General features: G+C 30.5%; 1 protein-coding gene and 1 pseudogene across 1 annotated transcript; one reads left to right on the top strand and one right to left on the bottom strand.

Annotated features, from left to right (window-relative positions):
• Positions 1-643: 643 nt before the first annotated feature.
• Positions 644-2,285, top strand: LOC114401268 (auxin-induced protein 22B-like). The gene is made up of 4 exons (XM_028363743.1): positions 644-1,044; positions 1,221-1,411; positions 1,532-1,631; positions 1,739-2,285. Exons 1-4 carry the CDS (start codon positions 827-829, stop codon positions 1,812-1,814), a joined length of 585 nt encoding a protein of 194 aa, XP_028219544.1. The 5' UTR covers positions 644-826; the 3' UTR covers positions 1,815-2,285.
• A 7,741-nt stretch (positions 2,286-10,026) lies between these two features.
• Positions 10,027-16,660, bottom strand: LOC114402188 (annotated as a pseudogene).
• Between the last annotated feature and the right edge of the window lie 2,433 nt (positions 16,661-19,093).

The following is a 19,093-nucleotide window of genomic DNA, read 5'->3' on the forward strand; positions in this document are numbered from 1 at the left end:
ATAAAGACTCTCAAAACTATTAACTAAATTGAGATAATTTCATGGTTCAAATGCTGGATAACATTTTTAGTTTTACTTTATTGTTTATAATGATTATATTCGATTCAAACATAATAAATTTATCATAAAATACTTATAAGAAAAATTATAAATTAAACTAAAAGAATCTGGTATCAGTTAATCTAAAGAAAGATATTTTTAGTATCACAAAATGCCTATCAGAAAAACAGATTACTATTTTTCTTGTTTTGTTTTTGATTAATGAGGAGGAGGCGAGGTGCATCTTAATTACAAGTTCCAAGTACAACACAACGAGGTTCACATGTAAAGAGGCCCCACAAGGGATGAGAGAGCCACATGGGCATGGCTCCCATGACCAAGTGTCAAGTGAGAGGGGATGGGACCCTCCATTCACATGGGCATGTTCCCTTTCCCTTTCCTTAAAGCCAACGCTCCCTCATTTATCTCCCAAACCGCATCTTGACCCCACCCTTGTCCTCCTTTTGTGGGGACATCTTGCTTTAAACTTGCTGCTCCTTCTACCGACACCTTAGCCTGTCTTTGTCCATGTCATTTTATTCATTCATAACTCATACACATATCATACCATACCATACCATAACCTTACCCTCCTTTTATCTTCCTATAAAACATAACCCTCAAAAACACTTGCATCACATTTCAAGTCTTATCGTCATCATCTCACAAGGGATACAATACAATACCAAGAAGCTACCTAGCTACAAGAGACTCCACTCATCACCACCTCAAGCAACTAATTAACTAGCATAGGGTGTTTTGGATTATAGATTGTACTTGGAAGAAGATGGAAAACACTACTGTGACATATCAAACTGATCTCAACCTCAAGGCAACAGAGCTTAGACTGGGGCTTCCAGGAACAGAAGAAAGTGAGGATAAAACACTGTCAGCAGGTGCTAGAATTAACAACAAAAGACCTTTAACTGAAACCTCTGATGAGTGTGCTTCAAATGGTACTTCTAGTGCTCCACATGAGAAAACTGAAACAGCCCCTCCTGCCAAGTAAGTTTATAATTAACATATTATTATTATTATTATTATTATTATTATGACTTAAAGGTCATTAATTTATTTATCTCATGTTGTTTGTTGATGATTATGGATGCTTTTAAGTTCTTTGTGTGTTTGTCAAGATTTTGAGTTGAGTGATTCATTGAATTTGTTGACATGTATTACAGGACTAAGATAGTGGGGTGGCCACCAATCAGATCCTATAGGAAGAACAGCCTTCAGGAGAGTGAGGGTGCTGGAATTTATGTGAAAGTGAGCATGGATGGAGCCCCTTTCCTCAGAAAGATTGACTTGAAGGTCTATGGAGGCTACACACAACTCCTCAAATCTCTAGAAAATATGTTCAAGTTGACCATAGGTGAGAAGAGTTTTAGTTTTTGTTTGTGTTTGGTTGAGATGAAATGAAACTGCTTAATTAATCAAATTTTATAATATTTATGAAAATGACCGTGGTTATGTTATGTTTATGGCTTTTCAGGAGAGCATTCTGAAAAAGAAGGTTATAAGGGATCTGACTATGCACCTACATATGAAGACAAAGATGGTGACTGGATGTTAGTTGGAGATGTTCCATGGGAGTAAGTGTTATATTACATGACATCTCTCTCTTTTTCTTGATCTGCTTTTGTTTGGGTCTCATCATGAGTTGATCTTAATCTGACAGAAACCGCACTTTTTTGTGCAGCATGTTTGTGACTTCTTGCAAAAGGCTAAGAATCATGAAAGGATCAGAGGCAAGGGGTTTGGGTTGTGCTGTATGAGGAACCAAATCACTAAAAAATTACTATGAGCAGAGAATTAAAAGTGTTTTGGGGGTGAAGGGAAAACATGCTGAAAAGCTTGTGTTCTCGGATCTGAAGGGTTTTGACTTTTGAATCACTCTAGTGTATGCTTTTGGCATACCTTTATACGAAGTTATACTCTGAAGCAGGAGAAGATGGAAGATACGGTGCAGTTTCTTCCTCAAGTTTGGCAACTTTTCTGGTTATTTTGCCATCTGTGGTTGGATGCTACATGCTATGCTGTTGTTTCCACTGATCCTTTTTGAAGTTTCATATGAGAAATCTTAGAGAGATTTGAAAATGAAACTTTGTGTAGAAGAGAGATAGAGAAAAGGTTATATGTAATATTGTTTAATCCAAGTTTTTATGTTGTGTTGATACAAGAATACCGTGTAATATACCAAGTTTTTATGTTGTGTTAATCCAAGTTTTTATGTTTGCGCCTGATTATTTTCCTTCTTCTAATTGCTTCCAACGTCTCATTCTTAATAACAAACTGCTAATGTCTTTCTTAAGTTGAAACTGAAAATTCAGATCGCAGTTTATGAATCATATCCAACAATAACATACCATCAGGTGACTAATTATAGTAAATATCTGATGTCTTCAATTCGGCCATTTTCCATCTTTCACACATTCAACATCAAATGGTTATTAAGGGTTTAATTTAGCCACTCCCTTTTATCTAAATTAAAATTCAAAACAAAATAAAATTTATTAAATTACTCATATAATATCTTTCTACGATACAATCTCTCTCTCTTACATATCTGTTTTATCATACTCTCTATCTTTTCTTTTTATTTGGCCTTTTTACAAAATGTTGTATAAAATTACTGTACAACTATAATTTTTCAAATGGAACGAATAACCATCTGTTTATCATTTACCAAGGCTTTGTGGATGGCGGATTCTTGAGAATGGATTAATGTAGTAGCCTTCCCTCCGATGATTTCAATATTAAAAAAAAAAACCAACACCAAAGATATGTTTAGGTATATAATGATGAGTGAAATGGGATGGAATATGAGAGTAAAATAAAATTATCATTCCATTATTTGAATATTTTTATAGTGGAACGAAATAAAAAAAAAAGTAGTTTTATCCAATACTCTTGAAATGAAAGAAAATTAGAAGTGCTCGATGTAATGAAATAGAATGCATTTCATTATATATTTAATTAAAAAATTCAAAAATCTAATATTACTTTATTATATTACATCCTTTTATATCAATTTGAACATAGCCCAAGTAAAAAAAAAAAAGAGTTAAAAGATATAAAATTATTATTGAGTTATTGTCTAGAAAGTTATAGTTTTTCTCTAGAGAGTATGCTTGACTTGTGCATTTACAAAAGTTTATTCCCGTAGAGTAGAAGTTTTTTATTCTGATTTAATAAAACCAAACCAATCAAATGAAAATATATTGAATATGGCGAGCGAGTTAGATCATAACTCATAAGATTAAGATATCATATAGTACCCAATTGGTATTTACATAAAGAAAATTAAGATGAAATCTTATATATGTTACTATTTACCGAACACAAAATGAGAAGTTCTTCGTTGAACAACACCTCAAATGCATAAGGCTCGATTTTAAACTTCCTAACAGTCTAACACAGTTTTCACATATACCCATTCTCAAAAAAATTCATTGAATTTCCAGCCTTCTACTACATTTCATTTCCATTGATTAAAATTATAAATTAACTGTTTTAATATTTAAATAATGATAATAATGCTAATAATAATAATAATAATAATAATAAAGCTAAAATTACATAATTAACTAAAAAGTTAATCCTTCATTATGAGATGTTTTATCTATTTGATTTTATATATTAGAATTTTATGATTTTAACATTATGTCTTTATCTTCATGTACATTATAATAATAATTATTTTTTTAAAAATAAATTATCCCTGCCTTAGGGTCTAGATCCGCTACTAAACTTACAATAAAGATGGTGAATGACTCAACAAAGACATTGCGGAATAGTAGTAAAAGGATAAGAACCAACGTAAATGGAACTTATCCATCAACAAAGAAATGAACGGGAAACAAGGATATTAAAATGATGTCATTTCTCCACTCAAAATCCCTGTTTTTATATAAACTTTCTCCATTCTATTTTACGTGGCATTTTAAGATTTTGGTATAGGAATTAAAAAATAAAATTAATGTTCTAAATTTTATAAAAGTTATTGTGTATTTTTTAATATATTTTTATTTTTCATATTAATTATATTCTTTCATTTTTACAGTATTTTTATTTTCTCACTCTACAATAAATGATTACAGGTTTAATAAAAAAATTAATACTCTGTTAATATTGTAAAATGACAATCAAAATAAAGATTTTATTTATTTATCAAAATACAGTATATCAAACAAACTGGGACCAAGAGACTAGAGAGTAGTGAATATAGAATAGAAATTCTAATTCTGCTGTTTCATTATTGGCTAGCTATCACGCAAGTTTCAAAATTTTCGGTGTTTGACCGAATATTCTCATAAACATAATCACGATGAGACTCTAAGATTTAAACCTTGACGTTACGGAAGTTGTGATTTTCAATTAAATGAAACAAGATAGGTGACCTCTGATAAATATAATTTCCTTTATTTTATTTTTGGTACAAATGGGTCCTCTCTTTAATTCCAACTGCAGACCATCACTACGTTTCCTGGCCCCAAACTTGTTGAGTCTAAGGAATCTCGTTACCCTACAAATTATAGATATTTACACACGATATTTACAGTGAGGTTAGATAAGAAATGGTATATGGGTGGTTGTTTGTAACGATCTTCAAATAATTAATATGATCATATTTGATCAATAAAATAAAAAGTCAAGGACAAATAAATAATGCACTAGACAGTATCAGCCTTCAAGTTTAGATGTCATGACCTAATGCAGATGTTGTTAGCAATAGAGTGACAAAGTTTAACAAATTGTGTTTGTCTATGATAATACATGATGCAGTGCGGTTTAGGAAGAAATAAGAAATTATATTTTGTTTTTTTCCCTGCAGGGAATCTTTGTATTGCTGATCTGAAAGTTCACTTGGTAAAATTAAAACAATAAAAAATAAAATAAAATCATAAATAAAGCATGGCGAATATTAATTACAGGAGACAGGAGACTTTGCAAATCATATTTGTATTGAAATATGAAAAAGATTTAAGCAACTAAATATATTATTCATATTTTACATAAAAGTTCATAGATCATAAAGCAAATTAAAACTGCCGAACTTTGTTGTTGGTTTCAGAAATAATAAAATGTCTAAATTTTATTACAAAATATGAATGAATAATGGATTCAAAGCTGTACGTCTTGATTAGAATTTGAAACCGTGTCTGCTTGCAACGATTATACAGACGAAACATCAATGCTGGCGGCAATTTTATAATCGGAAGCTGTTTAAAGGAAAGTCATGGATAGGTTCATGCATATAGCAGTGATCTTTGATTGAAATATGAGCTTTCGTATTATTTCTATATAAATATAACATTTTTATAATTTTTTCTCTTACACTTAAATATATTGAATAAAACTAAATTTATGCAATATTTTGAGAACATAAATAAGATAAAACAATTTATTTAATTAAGAAGGTTCGTTTTTTTTTTAAATCCAACAGAATAAGTATTTATTAAGATTTAGAATTAATTTTACTAAAAATATTAGTAGAAGACGTGGAGTTATTCTAAGAATATACATAATAGAATAATTAACTTTGGCGTTGGTCTTTTGGAATGAGATCCCTCTTATCCTTCTTATTCATTAAAAATGACAAATCATTAAAATATACTTTTCCTGCTGATAATTATTAATTTTTCACTAGAATATTGTTTTTATTAGAGAGAAAGAGAGAGAGAGAGAGAAAGACATGTAATTCGACTGTATTGGAAAGACCCTTTACTCTATCATGCTTTTTGGTTTTCAACAAAATAGAGTAATTTAGTTTCAAATTTATCAAATTAATGTAAGTTGAAAAAAACAATTTAGAGTAAGTCGTATTTCTAAGACAATACTTAAAAAAAAGTTTTTTCATAAAATATATAAATAATTAAATTATTTTTTAAAAGAAAATCGTATATTTAAATGTGATTTTTTTATTTTATACTTTTATAATCGCACAGTTTTTTATTTATAAAATAAGTAAGTACTGCGTTACACAACTTATATGTTGGATATATCACTTTTCTTTTATAATTTTAAATAAACAATATGCAAATGTACGACTTACTAAGTATGCTTTGGACATGTAACTCAAAGGATGACATGCATGTGGGATGCTGGCGGCAAGAATAGTATCTGAAAATAAAATTGGAAAATTCTTTGTGCATATTATTGTGGTGTGGTGTAGTTTTGATTAATCATCATCAACCTTACCTAATGGCAGTTTTGAAATTGACATCTAAGACATATACTCAAATTGACTATTGATCGCGTGTGAGTTCAGTACTTGATGTACACAGAGGTCTCAAATAATTATAATTTACTTCTCTTATTTCATATTTCTTCTTCTCCTTCTTTTTCTTTTCGCAGAAAGGATGTGAATGTATAACATACTTAGAAGTGCAAAATATAAAACATATTATATTTAAATGTAGAATTGTACAATCTAAAGAAATATTAAGCAAATGTTTTTCTTCCTTTAACTCTAGAAGTGATAAGCAAATGGTAGACTTACGTTTCTTTTTACTTTCCTATTTTAGCTAGGCTTATGCTTAGGATGCCTTTGAGAATATGTCTGCAGTTTACCCATCAAGTATTTTTTTGATAAGCTACACCCATCAAGTATTAACATTCAGACAAATAATTGTTTATTTTCTAATTAGAAAATCTTTCGATTAATGAGAAAATCTATTAACCTTTATAAACAATGTCTTAATTAATATTCTACTTTGTTATTCCAATAATTAAGAACCCTAGGCATGACAAAAAGATCTATAACTTTCAGATTGTGTCTTAATTCGTTTGATTTTACAACTTCATAAGATGCATATAAAGTTATCTAGCTATATCGATGTCAGCATATTGCTTCTTTTAAGAAAAGTTTTGGCTAATTAATGTGATTATATATGCATGCAAAAGGTTTGTTAAATAATATTCACTAAACATAACTTCAGTTTTATGGCAAGTTCATAGTATACTTTCTGCTTAGCCACTAATTATGCAAAGAAATAAACATAGTTTATTATCTAAGTCTACACTGGTAAACAAGGTCTAGCAATATCAAATTATATTATTTGAATGTGGCTAAGAGTTTTAGATCCCTCTTCGATCCCGGCAAAGTTTAAGGAAAGGCACTCTAGAAGAAAGATAATGAAAATGTATGTACAATATTTTATTCATAGAGCACAAAGTGTCCTCACTATTGCACTCTGTAGCAGGGAACAATGAGATTTTAGGCCAGTAAATGGCACAAGTACAGAAAAATAATCCTGCAGACCTTAAAACAGTGATGTTCAAATTGTTGTTGACAAATGACCATATCCAGCTTACCAGAAAAAAAAAATTAAAAAAAATTTGCTTCCATGTGCCGCAAAATAACTAGACGAGACACTGCACAATGGGAGCCCACCACCAATGTCAGAAAAGACTATTCTAGAAAAATGCATGAAAAATATTTTGAACTATTGAGAAATAAAAAAGAAGGAAGAGCAAGTTAATGCATAAAATTGTTAAGCTACTTGTGAATTTCTTTTTATAAAAAAATATATTTAATTTAATAGCAAAATAGTTAATGTAATAGACGTGTGTGTGTGTGTGAAATTACACATGTAATTTAAGGCTCTTTTTCCGTTTCCTTTGACTCTTTTCATCTATTCAATCAAAGAAATGATCACTTCGTTTTGACGTAAAGACAGTAGTATCATGGCGCTGTCATAGAAAATTTCGGGGAATTCTAAGTTGCCTTTAGGTCTACGCTCACCTCAACTACTCTAATCTACTCACATTAGAATTTAATCACAATCTATATTATAATAATTACTTTAAAGATGCTAAAATAATTTTATAAAATTAATAATGATGCATTGATTTTAGATTGTTATCAAATCACAAATCACTATTTATAATTACATAACTTTTAATATAATTTTATAAAAATCACAAATGATAATTTGTAATTAGATATTACATAACCATTTTTCTCTAATTTCTAATTGATTGATTTTTATACTAACCGTGTGTGACAATTAAACTTTATATGTTATTTTAACATAAAATTTAATTTTTAGCTTGGGAAGTATGGTAGGGTGGCCAAGTTTTCATACAAGAAGCCACGCCGTATGAACAAATGCCGCGCCCGCAAAATACATGGTTAGAGGCCGTAGTCTCATAGACTCTTGCGTCAAGTTTATATTTACATGTCTAAATTAATCTTCGAAGATTTTCGTCTTTTTATTTTTGTCTTCGAAGTAGAATATTCTTTATTTGATAGCCATTAATTAATATTTGGAGCAACCTTTTTAGAATTTCGGAGGAAAAGTCGAGTGGATGAAGAATTGAGACTCTAAACATGCATGAACAGATTAGTTTCCCCCCTTTACTTTGATAAATTTTTATCTCAACGCAAGTTTGAAGAAAACATAGAAGACCTATATATATCTTCAACTTCAAGGTTTACTGTTTATTGCTTTCCTTCATGTAACGTGTTCTGTTGATATAACAGAAAGGCCAAATATAAAAATCAAATGAAACTGATTTTTGTTGTTTCCTGCACTTTCAAGTTGCTTCCTGCATCCTTTTTTTGGCTTCCAGAGAATACATTCCGGAATGTAAAATTACATTTCAAGTTAATTACAGATTTTGACTTCTAGAATTACCAATTAGGAAGGTAAAAAAAAAAAAACATTCCAAAAAGAGTACATGAAGCAACAGCCTGAAACTGATTCTGTGAAGAATAAAACCTAAGTCCTAAACCCAAACCTGGGCTGCTGTGGCTTTAAGCCTATTGGTTTGTCCACTTTATATATATATATATATATATATAAAATCTCTTTGTTTGAGTTTGCTAAGGTCTCCCAGTCCCACCAGGCCACCCTAGCTGGCTCTTGCCACAAAAGTAAAATAAAAAGTGAACGCAAAGGGAACTTGGAAGAAATTCTTCTTTCAACCATCTTAAACAAATCAAGTTGGAAATCTAGAGATATTTGTATTATTAGTAATTATATTTTTTTTTGAGAGACAGTTTGTTTTCTGAAGGAAAATAATTTTTTCCATTAAAAATGAAGGTTGCGTTAAAATCTTGAGCCTATATTATTTTAATGATCACACACTAAATTCTAGTTAAATTAAAAATATATAAATATATAATGGTATAGTGAACATTTAGAGTGTGTTTAGATGAGAAAATTTTAAATTCTGAGAAATTTTAAATTTTAAGAATTTCAAATATTTTAATTGAAATTCTTTTATTTTCAAAATTTTGTATTTAGATAAAAAAAAAATTAAAATTGTGAGGGTGAAAGAAAATGAATGCAAAGAGAAGAAAAGATATGGTTGGTCTGCTTTCAAAGAGAAGAATATTGATGCGGCATGGGAAGTCGTGGGGGAACTGAGACACGACAGCGTACATCACCTACCCGACAACAACATTCAGTCAACGGCACAAGACATGACCCAGGCTCTCCGCACCAGCGAGCACCTCCACCGCGTGATAGGCAATGACGACTCCTCCCCTGATTAGCGGGTGCAATTTTACGTGCCCCTCTACGCCCGCGCACTCAATCGACGCTCCGCAAACTCAGACGGTGTTTCTTGAATCATGAGCGTGAGGAAAGAGTCGCGAGTTCGAGAACGAGAGGATAAGATTATAAAGGAAATACACAAACGTTTTGGAAGATTCTTCTATCAAGAAGATAATTTCAATTTCTCACCTTTTAGAATGAAATTAAAATTCCACATTTTTTTGTTATTTAAAATTCTGTTTTAAAATTTCAAAAATTTAATTTTTTTCATAAAAAAACATTCAAACAATGAATTTTAGATTAAAGAAATTTAAATTCTCTGATAAATTACTTTTCTCAATTAAAATTCTTTATCCAAACACTCTTAATGAAATTCAATGAAAGTTTTCAATTCAAAAATTGAATTTATGAAATTTTATATTCATTAAAAAAAATAGAGTAAATTTAACAATACTTAACAGTACAACTCTTGGAACAGGTGAATCATCGTGTATGTGTCATGCTTGATCTAATGGAAGATTGAGATATTCTCTTCTATCAGCAATTAAAATTATGATCTAATTTCAAGAATCTGGCAATACCTATCTCATGTACACTTGATTAAACCTCTGGCAATAGGTTTACAAGGGCCTTAGGAAAAATGATACAACAAAAATAATTACATTACATTCTTATACATGTGCCCGATGATTAGGAGGCAGGATATTCGGTAGCACAACATTAGAACTAGGGTCAGTTCATCCATAATTTAACTCTTTCAGCTCCATGCTCTCTATCCACAGTTGCCGAAATTATCAAATGCATACTTTCTCAATTAGACAGAATAACAAAACTTGAATTTAAATTTCAGGTGGCTGAGCCAGCCCAAGTTTTAAAAGTGCAACCCTTTGATGTTATGTTGAAAATTATATCCTTCCCCACCATTCCTCTTGCATAACCGAGATCTTATAATTCCCACTTCAAGAAGTATCGCCTGATTAATGTGTCTGACTATCATTATGATCACTGCTATTGTCTTCTGGTAGCAAATGGGCAGAACTCTGGTCACGAAGAACCAATACTGAATGGCTTTGCAGTTGCACAGTAGTTAATTCTTTCTGTTGGACTTGCTTGGTTTCATAATCATGTTGTTCATCAGTTGAATACGCATATAATATACCAAACTTCTGTCCATGATTTAATCCTGGGCAGAAACCCTGCAGAATTATAACAATATACTCAACATGAAAGAATTGTTCCAAAGTTGAGTTGTAAAATAAAAAATAAAAATCTCAAAATACAAACAAACATGAATCAGATTTCTACAGAACCATTTGCTATTTATTCTTGAATGTATCCATAACTTCACTATACATTGGCATTTACTTGTGAGCTAACATTTATGTCACTTCAAAGTTCAAACATGCTTGAGAGAAATTATACACGAGATGGCTGGCACTGGAGCATTGACAGATAAAGTCCGTAAAATGTTAGATCAATACTGAAATTTCACACTTCCATTTCATTTTGCATCAGGTTTATAGCATTATGGCTTAAACCAAAATGGATGGGATGCTAATACAGCAACCTAAGCAGTCTGATCAGATCATATGCCATATAGACCAAATAAACTACTTTGTTTTGTTTGTCTCATTGCTGTGAGAACCTAAACACAATCTACAAGTTGTAGAAAATTCCCAGCCCAATGTATGCCAGAGTGGTCAAACAAACCACATGGTAGCCATAGTGATATTTCGTAGTTTTAATCTAATTTTGAATTTTGAAGAGAGACTGGCCAACAGAATCTGCAAAAACTAAACCCCTTTTTTTCTTCTAAAAACATGCAGAATAAGTAGAAAATATGCAGTGAACCTCAAATCCTAACAAAACCACTTGATTTCTAAAACTTATTTTTAATGAAACAAGTGTTAAGAAATTTATCCATTGCATGCCCTATAGCAAGATGAATGAAAGGAGGGAAATACTGAAATAAAAGGTCTAAGTGTAATATTTGGCACAAGTAATATGAAAGCCAAGCCAAAGCCAAGAGATGGAAGTAAAGAGTACCAAGCACCTTGATCAAACCTGAAACGGCACTTGGCTCAAAAGTAGAGTAGTCCGAAGAATATGTAGCTTTAGTCCAGCATCATTGGATTCTTTCTTATCTTTGTTAGACTCTGGCACAAAGTAAGTTTGTCTCAAATCACCACTTCTACAATAAGCCCCATAGTATAAACAATGTTCCCTCAGTAAGGAGATTTGAGGAGTAGCAGGCAGTAAATGACCTTCAGTGCTGAATATGTACCTGTGTCGCAGAAAAATGTAAAACAAGAAGTACCTTAATTTTATTGTAAAAAAAGTTCAGCCACTAAATTGTAAATGCATAAGCACACTCACTTGTATGGCCCATTTTCCACAAGGTTGTCAGGACCCGCAGCCAAATCAAACAGAAGCCACAGATACTTGACCTAATTGTAGCATAGGTTAGTAGCAGAATTTTTCTTTTGAATAAATAATAGAGGGGGGGAAGGCAAGACAAATGCTAATGCTAGTAAGAGGCATAGTTTATAAAAGAAAGAAAAGTAGAAACTCAAAACAAAATGAAATTGATAGAGACTTAAACTCATTCCCGGATTTCCACTTGACTACTTAAGCTTCTAGGAAACTTGGTCCTTGACATAATATCAGAGCCTCATCTAAAATCATAATATCCCACACAGTTGTCGATCTTATTAGAGAGACTATTTGGAGTCTAAATAAAAAAATTAATCTACCTATCTTGACCAATGATCTTACTTGAAAAGAGAAATTCTGATTGTTTACAATAGTAGGTAAGGCATATATATAGACATGAAAAATAAATTATGTAAATGCTAATCTATAGATTTTAGGCTACCAATCTGTACATAATGAGAGAAATTAGGAAAAATTAATCCTAATAAATAAGGAAATATTCCATATATAATTACACGTTACAACAATCTTCAATAAAATACAACTCAAGAGATATGTTCTTTTGTTTTTAGGTTTGAAAAAGTTTAGGGCTTGTGTTCTCAAAAATTATGTCATGAATTTATTTACCGTCTCAGCTAAGAAGAAGCTCTCCATGTGATTCTCAACATCAGAAATGTGATAGTATCCACAAGGGCATCGAGTTCCATACTGTAAACTAGCAATCATGTCCCTCCCAGCATCAAGATATCTACAAAGAAACAGAAAAGACAGAATCTAGTTTCATGTCAAATTGTCAACAAAATAAAACTTACAACACACCTATCAACAAAAAATTTGTATAAGTTCAACAAGAAAGGGTAATCCCAATTTCTTTTTCTTTTTTTCAAAAGTAAAGGGAGGAAAAAACATTACAAGAAGTAGGCAACAAACATGAAAAGAGAGGATCTTTAGAGAGAGAAAACAAGGCTATATACGATTGTAGTACAATAATCAATATTAACAAATCAAACAGAGCTAAATTTTACAATGATAACACAATTTAAAGGAATATGTATGCAAACCTAGGATCTCTGGTAGCTTCTTATAGCCAATAGGAGCTCTCGATTAGCTCTGGCCGCAAAGGGTAACTCTTTTGCCCATGCTGATATATGTATAAACAGTTCATAAATATTAGAGATAATCAACCAAAAGATTACAAAAAAAGAACGTAGTAAGATGCTTTCTGTCTGCAAGATAATATAGACTTGGCCAAACGTAAATGAAAATGAAGGGCCACCAACTGAATGGCTGGTTATATCTTAAAATCTCCCACAGTCAACCTGTCATTAAAATCTAGGATTGCTCAAAAAAAAAAAAAAACTGACAAGAAAAACCAGTTAGACCTATATTAGATTAAACTAATGTTCATCTTATGAATAGTTTAAGTATCAACTCTAGTTGCAAAGTCCTATACCTCAAACTGATTTTTCTCTCAATATTATGTTTAGACCTAACTTCAAATAAGTACAGCCCCTGTTGTTGCATGGCAAGGCAACTAGCATTCTACATTCCCATGGAACAATTTTTTTAGGACTCCTGATAATCGTTGGGTGTGTCTTGCTATGAAGAAGTTCTGTACTATGATTCATTTCAAATGCTTAACCATTGTGCAGTCTATTAAAAATGGATAGCCTACCTCAACTCCAAAACTAGTTCAAAGAGGGACAATTGCCAAAGTCTTATAACAAGTATTTAGGCCATATTCCTAGCCAATGTAGGACATCTTAACACACACCCAGGACTAGACAAGTAGAGCGTAAAGTTTGCAACACTGGACATCTGCACATGTCGCAAGACCAGATAAACTCTTATACTATCCATATTAGAAATAAATTGGACCTAACTCAACTTCAAAAGCAAACACATCAAAAGATTGGATATGCTCTAAAATTAACCAGACCTCAAAAGCTATCTGAAGGGAGGAAGATTATATAAGTCTTATAAAAAGTATTTTGGCCATATTCCCAACCCATGTTGGACATCTTAACACTGTCTAAGAAATTGGCTTTACACTTGTGGGATAGAATTTAGTTCATTGCTTCTCTTCACAGTCCTGCTTGTGCTTTTTCAAGAGTGACTCGTTATTTCTGATATAGACTGGGCAGCATTGTTGTGTTGTTGATTTCTGAAGTTCCCTTTCCATCCTGACATTGGAGGATATTTTCCTATTTTCTCTCTGATGAGATTCATTTTCAATGAAACAAGACTTATTTATGTGCAGAGATTTTGAGATAAGTTTATTTAAGAGGACATCGTTTAAATTCGGGTGCAACAAAACATCAATTATGCTACCCTAAATGCACTTAATAGATAGAAGGCTGAAGCTATAATTAAGCATTGTTTTAACAGCTATATTGGGCCCCAGGTATTAGGACTAATTATACCTGAACACTGAGACTAGCAAGATTAAAGCTCTCAGGGGTAAAACCATATCTTCTCCAGACACTCAAGAAGGCAGCATGAGTGCGAATTGCAGGATTGATATCTCCAGCTAAAACCTTGCAAAAATACACATTACAATTAGCCCCACCATGATATTATTTATCCAGAGTCAACTAAAAATACCATTATATCAAAAACAAGAAAAATGAAAACCTGAAGGCCAGGCCAAAATGCCTGCAGGCTGTTAAATCATGGCCAGACAATAGCAGCAGAATCCATATTCACTTCTACATACCTTGAAGCATAAACACAAATCCGAGTTTCAAACTTGAAATACATTTAAAAATAAACATACTTAAGCATTTCAAAAAACAATAGACAGTAAGTCAAGTATATCTACAGAGTGGCACGCATAGCCACAAGCTTTTACCAAGGGTCATGGTAAAGATAATGCATGGCAGCAGCATAAGCTTCTTGGAATATATATAAATACTCCTCATCTCCAAATAATAAATACGCCTGAAAGGTTGTGCATGGAAAACAAAATCAGAGAACTTGATGCATATCAACTAACAAAGTTATGCCCCCAAAAGGAAAAACGAAAAAAAAGAAAAGAAAAGAAAAAGAATTCTAGATAAAATTATTCTGCCTAGTTAATAACATTCAAAAATTGGTTGATCAATAGCCACTAAATGACTTGATAAATTGGGTATATAAATGTCCCTGGATTGAAAATATTTTTAAATATTTCAACCTATAATTTCATTTGGCAATTTCCCTCAAAAAGGGTCTTTAACTTTAAGAACCACATGTTTTATATGTTGTAAAATCAATGAATCATATCATATCAGCAAAAAATAGAGCTGAAGAGTGACAATAAGTTGGTACAAAAAGCACACTAGTTTTAGAATATGTAAACAAAATTACATTCCTCAATGCTACCCCTTTTTACTATATTAAAATGTCCTTTTGTTAAAGAAGTCCTAAATGCATAAAAAAATTCCAGGGAAATTCTTCACATTTATTGGGAAAAACTCAAGTCTCATTTCGGCTAGAGATAAGGCCAAGATAGAATATATAACTGAGAGGCAACCCTCACCCTATGAGCTAGCTTTTGGAGTGAGTTAGGCCCAAACCCACATTCTAAGAACACTGAATTCAAACAAGTGGCAGATTAGCAATAGGAAGAGTGTTATGCTGAGCAATTTTACTTGTTTGTTTCTGGTAGATACAGGAAGAACTTTATATTTTTTAAAATATTTTGATAAAAAGACAAAGTGATTAACAGATTAAGAAAGCAAGGAATAAGATTGTAAGATTTTTTTCCTAAATCAGATATAAATATAATGCAAGGAAGCAAAAACATGTACAAATGGGAATAATATCAAATTAGATAGTAAAGCAGAAACAACAAATAAAACAAATGTGTGTTCACACAAACATGCACATAGGGAAATACATTACCACAAAATATATGTATACAAAAATCCTAAAATATCTCAGGTATAATTTAGTATATCAAATTAAATCAAACCATAGTTCCTTTGCATAATTATAGGAAATTAGGAATTAACTTTTCAGTAAAGATTGCTCCATATAGGTTTCACCTTACTAAATTTCTATTACTACTTACTAACCTTCAACAGATACTCATAAAAAGAGTCAATACTAGTTCCTATCCCAGCATCCTGCAAGAAAACAAAGAGATAGCTGTAGTAGTTGTTGATTCACAAAAATTGGAAGAATCTAGTCCTAATTGAAAAGTTAGGCATATTCAGGCAGAGAAAGATGAGTGGAGCAATGACAGATGACTGCAAAATCTATAAACTGTAAAACAACAGAAATTGCTAACATAGCTTTAGTTAGGACTTAGGATCCCTGTACATTTATTTAGACCAGAGGAATAGGGGATATATAAGTGTTTTACAAGGTAGTAAACATTTAGATAAAACACAAGTACGAAAAAGAGGCACTGTAATTGGTACAGAAAGTAGAGCATCACATTCTATATATGTCATGACTATCATTTTTAAAAATTTATCTCTGAAAAAAGAAATAATGCCACAAAAGAAATAAGAAAAATGTCATTACACACACACACACACACACACACACACACACACATATATATATATACTCTGTACCTTTTGTGTCCATTCACCTGTGAAAACATTAATATGACCACCAACCAGATTAAGCTTTGAACGCCATGCCCAAAGTCCACACACTGCATTCTTGGTGACTCGTTCAAAAACTGCATGTCAAAGAAACAAACAGATAGGAAATAGGATTATAAGTAACAAACAGATATGAAAGCTAACAATACTCCCCATTATTCAGACCCCAGAATACAATAAATGAAATACAACTTGGGGACCAGTTGCTACATTGGATGGGCAGGAAGGGGAGAAAGCAAAAATGGATTGAAAATATTTTTTTACTATCAAGAGAGAAGAGAGAGTTGGAATAATTTTTTTACTATCAAAAAATGGTTGCTCCATTCTCTCTCTGTTTTTTTATAGCAAAAAGAAAATACAAATGAAAACATACAGCAACTCGGAAACAGCAGCCATGAGAGTAGAACACTAAACCAAAAGCCAATACAATCCTGTCATTTGTTGGCCTACTTTAATCATATTGTTACTTGTGAATGATATATCTTTGATAACTTCTGGAGTTATTTTCATAGTGAATACAAGATTGCACCTGGTCCTTGCTTATTTAGAACTTTAGTTCATATATCTTCTCAAAGACTATAACTTGGATTCCTTGCATAATGTATGCTTTCAATAAACCTAAAGGGAAAATGGCAAACTTACTAGGATCATTTGTCAAACAGCTTAGAACTCCGAATTCTAGAGTCAATATTATATATATTTAGATAAAAAAATCAATAAATTTCTTTGTATTAGTAAGCTAAATATATAATTATTATAGTAATTTTTTGATTTAATTTTAAAATAATTATTTCTCTCTCATATTTCATCTATATCATTATTAAATTTTCAAATATTATATTCTCTTTTCACTCTTTCTTCTCTCTAATAAACATTAAATTAGAATTTATATTCATTTTAAAAAAATAAGTAATGTGTCTAATTCATATTTATTTAAAAAATAATAATAGTTGTTCTATTTAAATGAATTTGAAGAATAACTATTTTTTCAAAAACAATTTATAGTAAAAAAATAGTAAATTACATTGTTTTTATTTTTTTTTTTCAACAAAATTGTTGCTCTCTTTGAGCCACATTTAAAAAAACAACGTTTTTTAAATCTTTATTAAACAAATATTTTTAATCACTTAAAAAAAGTAATCATTTCTTTAAATTTTTTTACCGAATCTTCTCTTTATATTCAATTATATGTTTAATGTATATGGTATAAAATCAACCTTTTCATATTAATTTGATTTATTTCCACTTAATATGTTTATGAAATTATAAAAAAATACAATAAATTAAAATATACATTTATCTTTATAATACATTTATATTATGATGATAGATGAGAGAGGAAAGAGATTGAAGAGTTAATGTTTATGAGAGAAAAGAAGAGAGCAATTGATAATTTAATGTTTATGAGAAAGAAGAGAAAATAATATTTAAAAGTTTTAATACAGTAGAGATAGGAGAAAAGAGAAAAATAATTATTTTTAAATTAAATTATAAATTACTATAATATCTTTACATAAAATTTTCTATAAGAATAAGAGGATTAAATCAGAACTATATAACCATATATAAAAGATTAAGATTTAATATGATGTGATTACCTAAAAAGTTACATAAATTTTTAAAATTAAATATTGGTGTCCATATTTAATTATGCAGTCTAAATTTAATTATCTCACTCTTCATGGTGTGTGTACATAGGGACGGTAGGAATAAGATACTCTCACTCACAATATATATATATATATATATATGAGAAGATATCAAATTACATCGATATAATTTTAAGAATTATTATACTATTTTTATAACTTAATGATTTTTTTTACGTATCACGATATTATTCATATTCTCATTGTTTTCTTTTACTTTTCATCCATATTATATCCTTCAAATAGTCATTTTTATTTTGTTGATAACGTAGGAACTTTATGTTATGATAGTAGTCATCGTTCACTCATCCATATGATAAAAATCTATATAAAAAAAACATGTATTATCCCATTTCCAATTTTTTCTATGCAATTAAGATTAAATTCTCATAATAATTTTGCTCAAAGACTACACATTAATTTTGTTCTTGATATATGTTTTAGTATATTTTGAAATATTTATTACATTAATTTTAATTTATATGAATGAGATATTAAATAATTTTAAATTAATATGAAATTTTATATATAAAAAACTTTCAATCCACATGAGTTTTTAAAAAATATTATTTAATTCAAAATTATAAAATAAGGTAATAATTATGAAATTTATTCTTATATAATTTGATTACTCCTTGTATATATTTATTTATATTTGTCACTGCCATTAGTTTTGTTTCATTAGAAGTTGATATGACGTAAACATACCATATGAACCATGTCTATGATCTGTTTACCAATTCATCACTTAGCGGAGCAAAACTACCAGTTTTCGAAACGAAAAATATGTACTTCGATAAAATCAAGAATAAAAACAAAAAAATAATATAATATATATATATATATATATATGTGTGTGTGTGTGTGT

The sequence above is a fragment of the Glycine soja genome, chromosome 20 (genome assembly GCF_004193775.1).
Source record: "Glycine soja cultivar W05 chromosome 20, ASM419377v2, whole genome shotgun sequence".
Classification (NCBI taxonomy): domain Eukaryota; kingdom Viridiplantae; phylum Streptophyta; class Magnoliopsida; order Fabales; family Fabaceae; genus Glycine; species Glycine soja.

Coding starts and splice junctions, on each gene's coding strand:
- LOC114401268 (XM_028363743.1), top strand. CDS start 827: ATGGAAAACACTACTGTGACATATCAAACTGATCTCAACCTCAAGGCA. Junction 1,412..1,531: donor TATGTTCAAGTTGACCATAG/GTGAGAAGAGTT, acceptor ATGGCTTTTCAG/GAGAGCATTCTGAAAAAGAA. Junction 1,632..1,738: donor GTTGGAGATGTTCCATGGGA/GTAAGTGTTATA, acceptor TTTTTTGTGCAG/CATGTTTGTGACTTCTTGCA.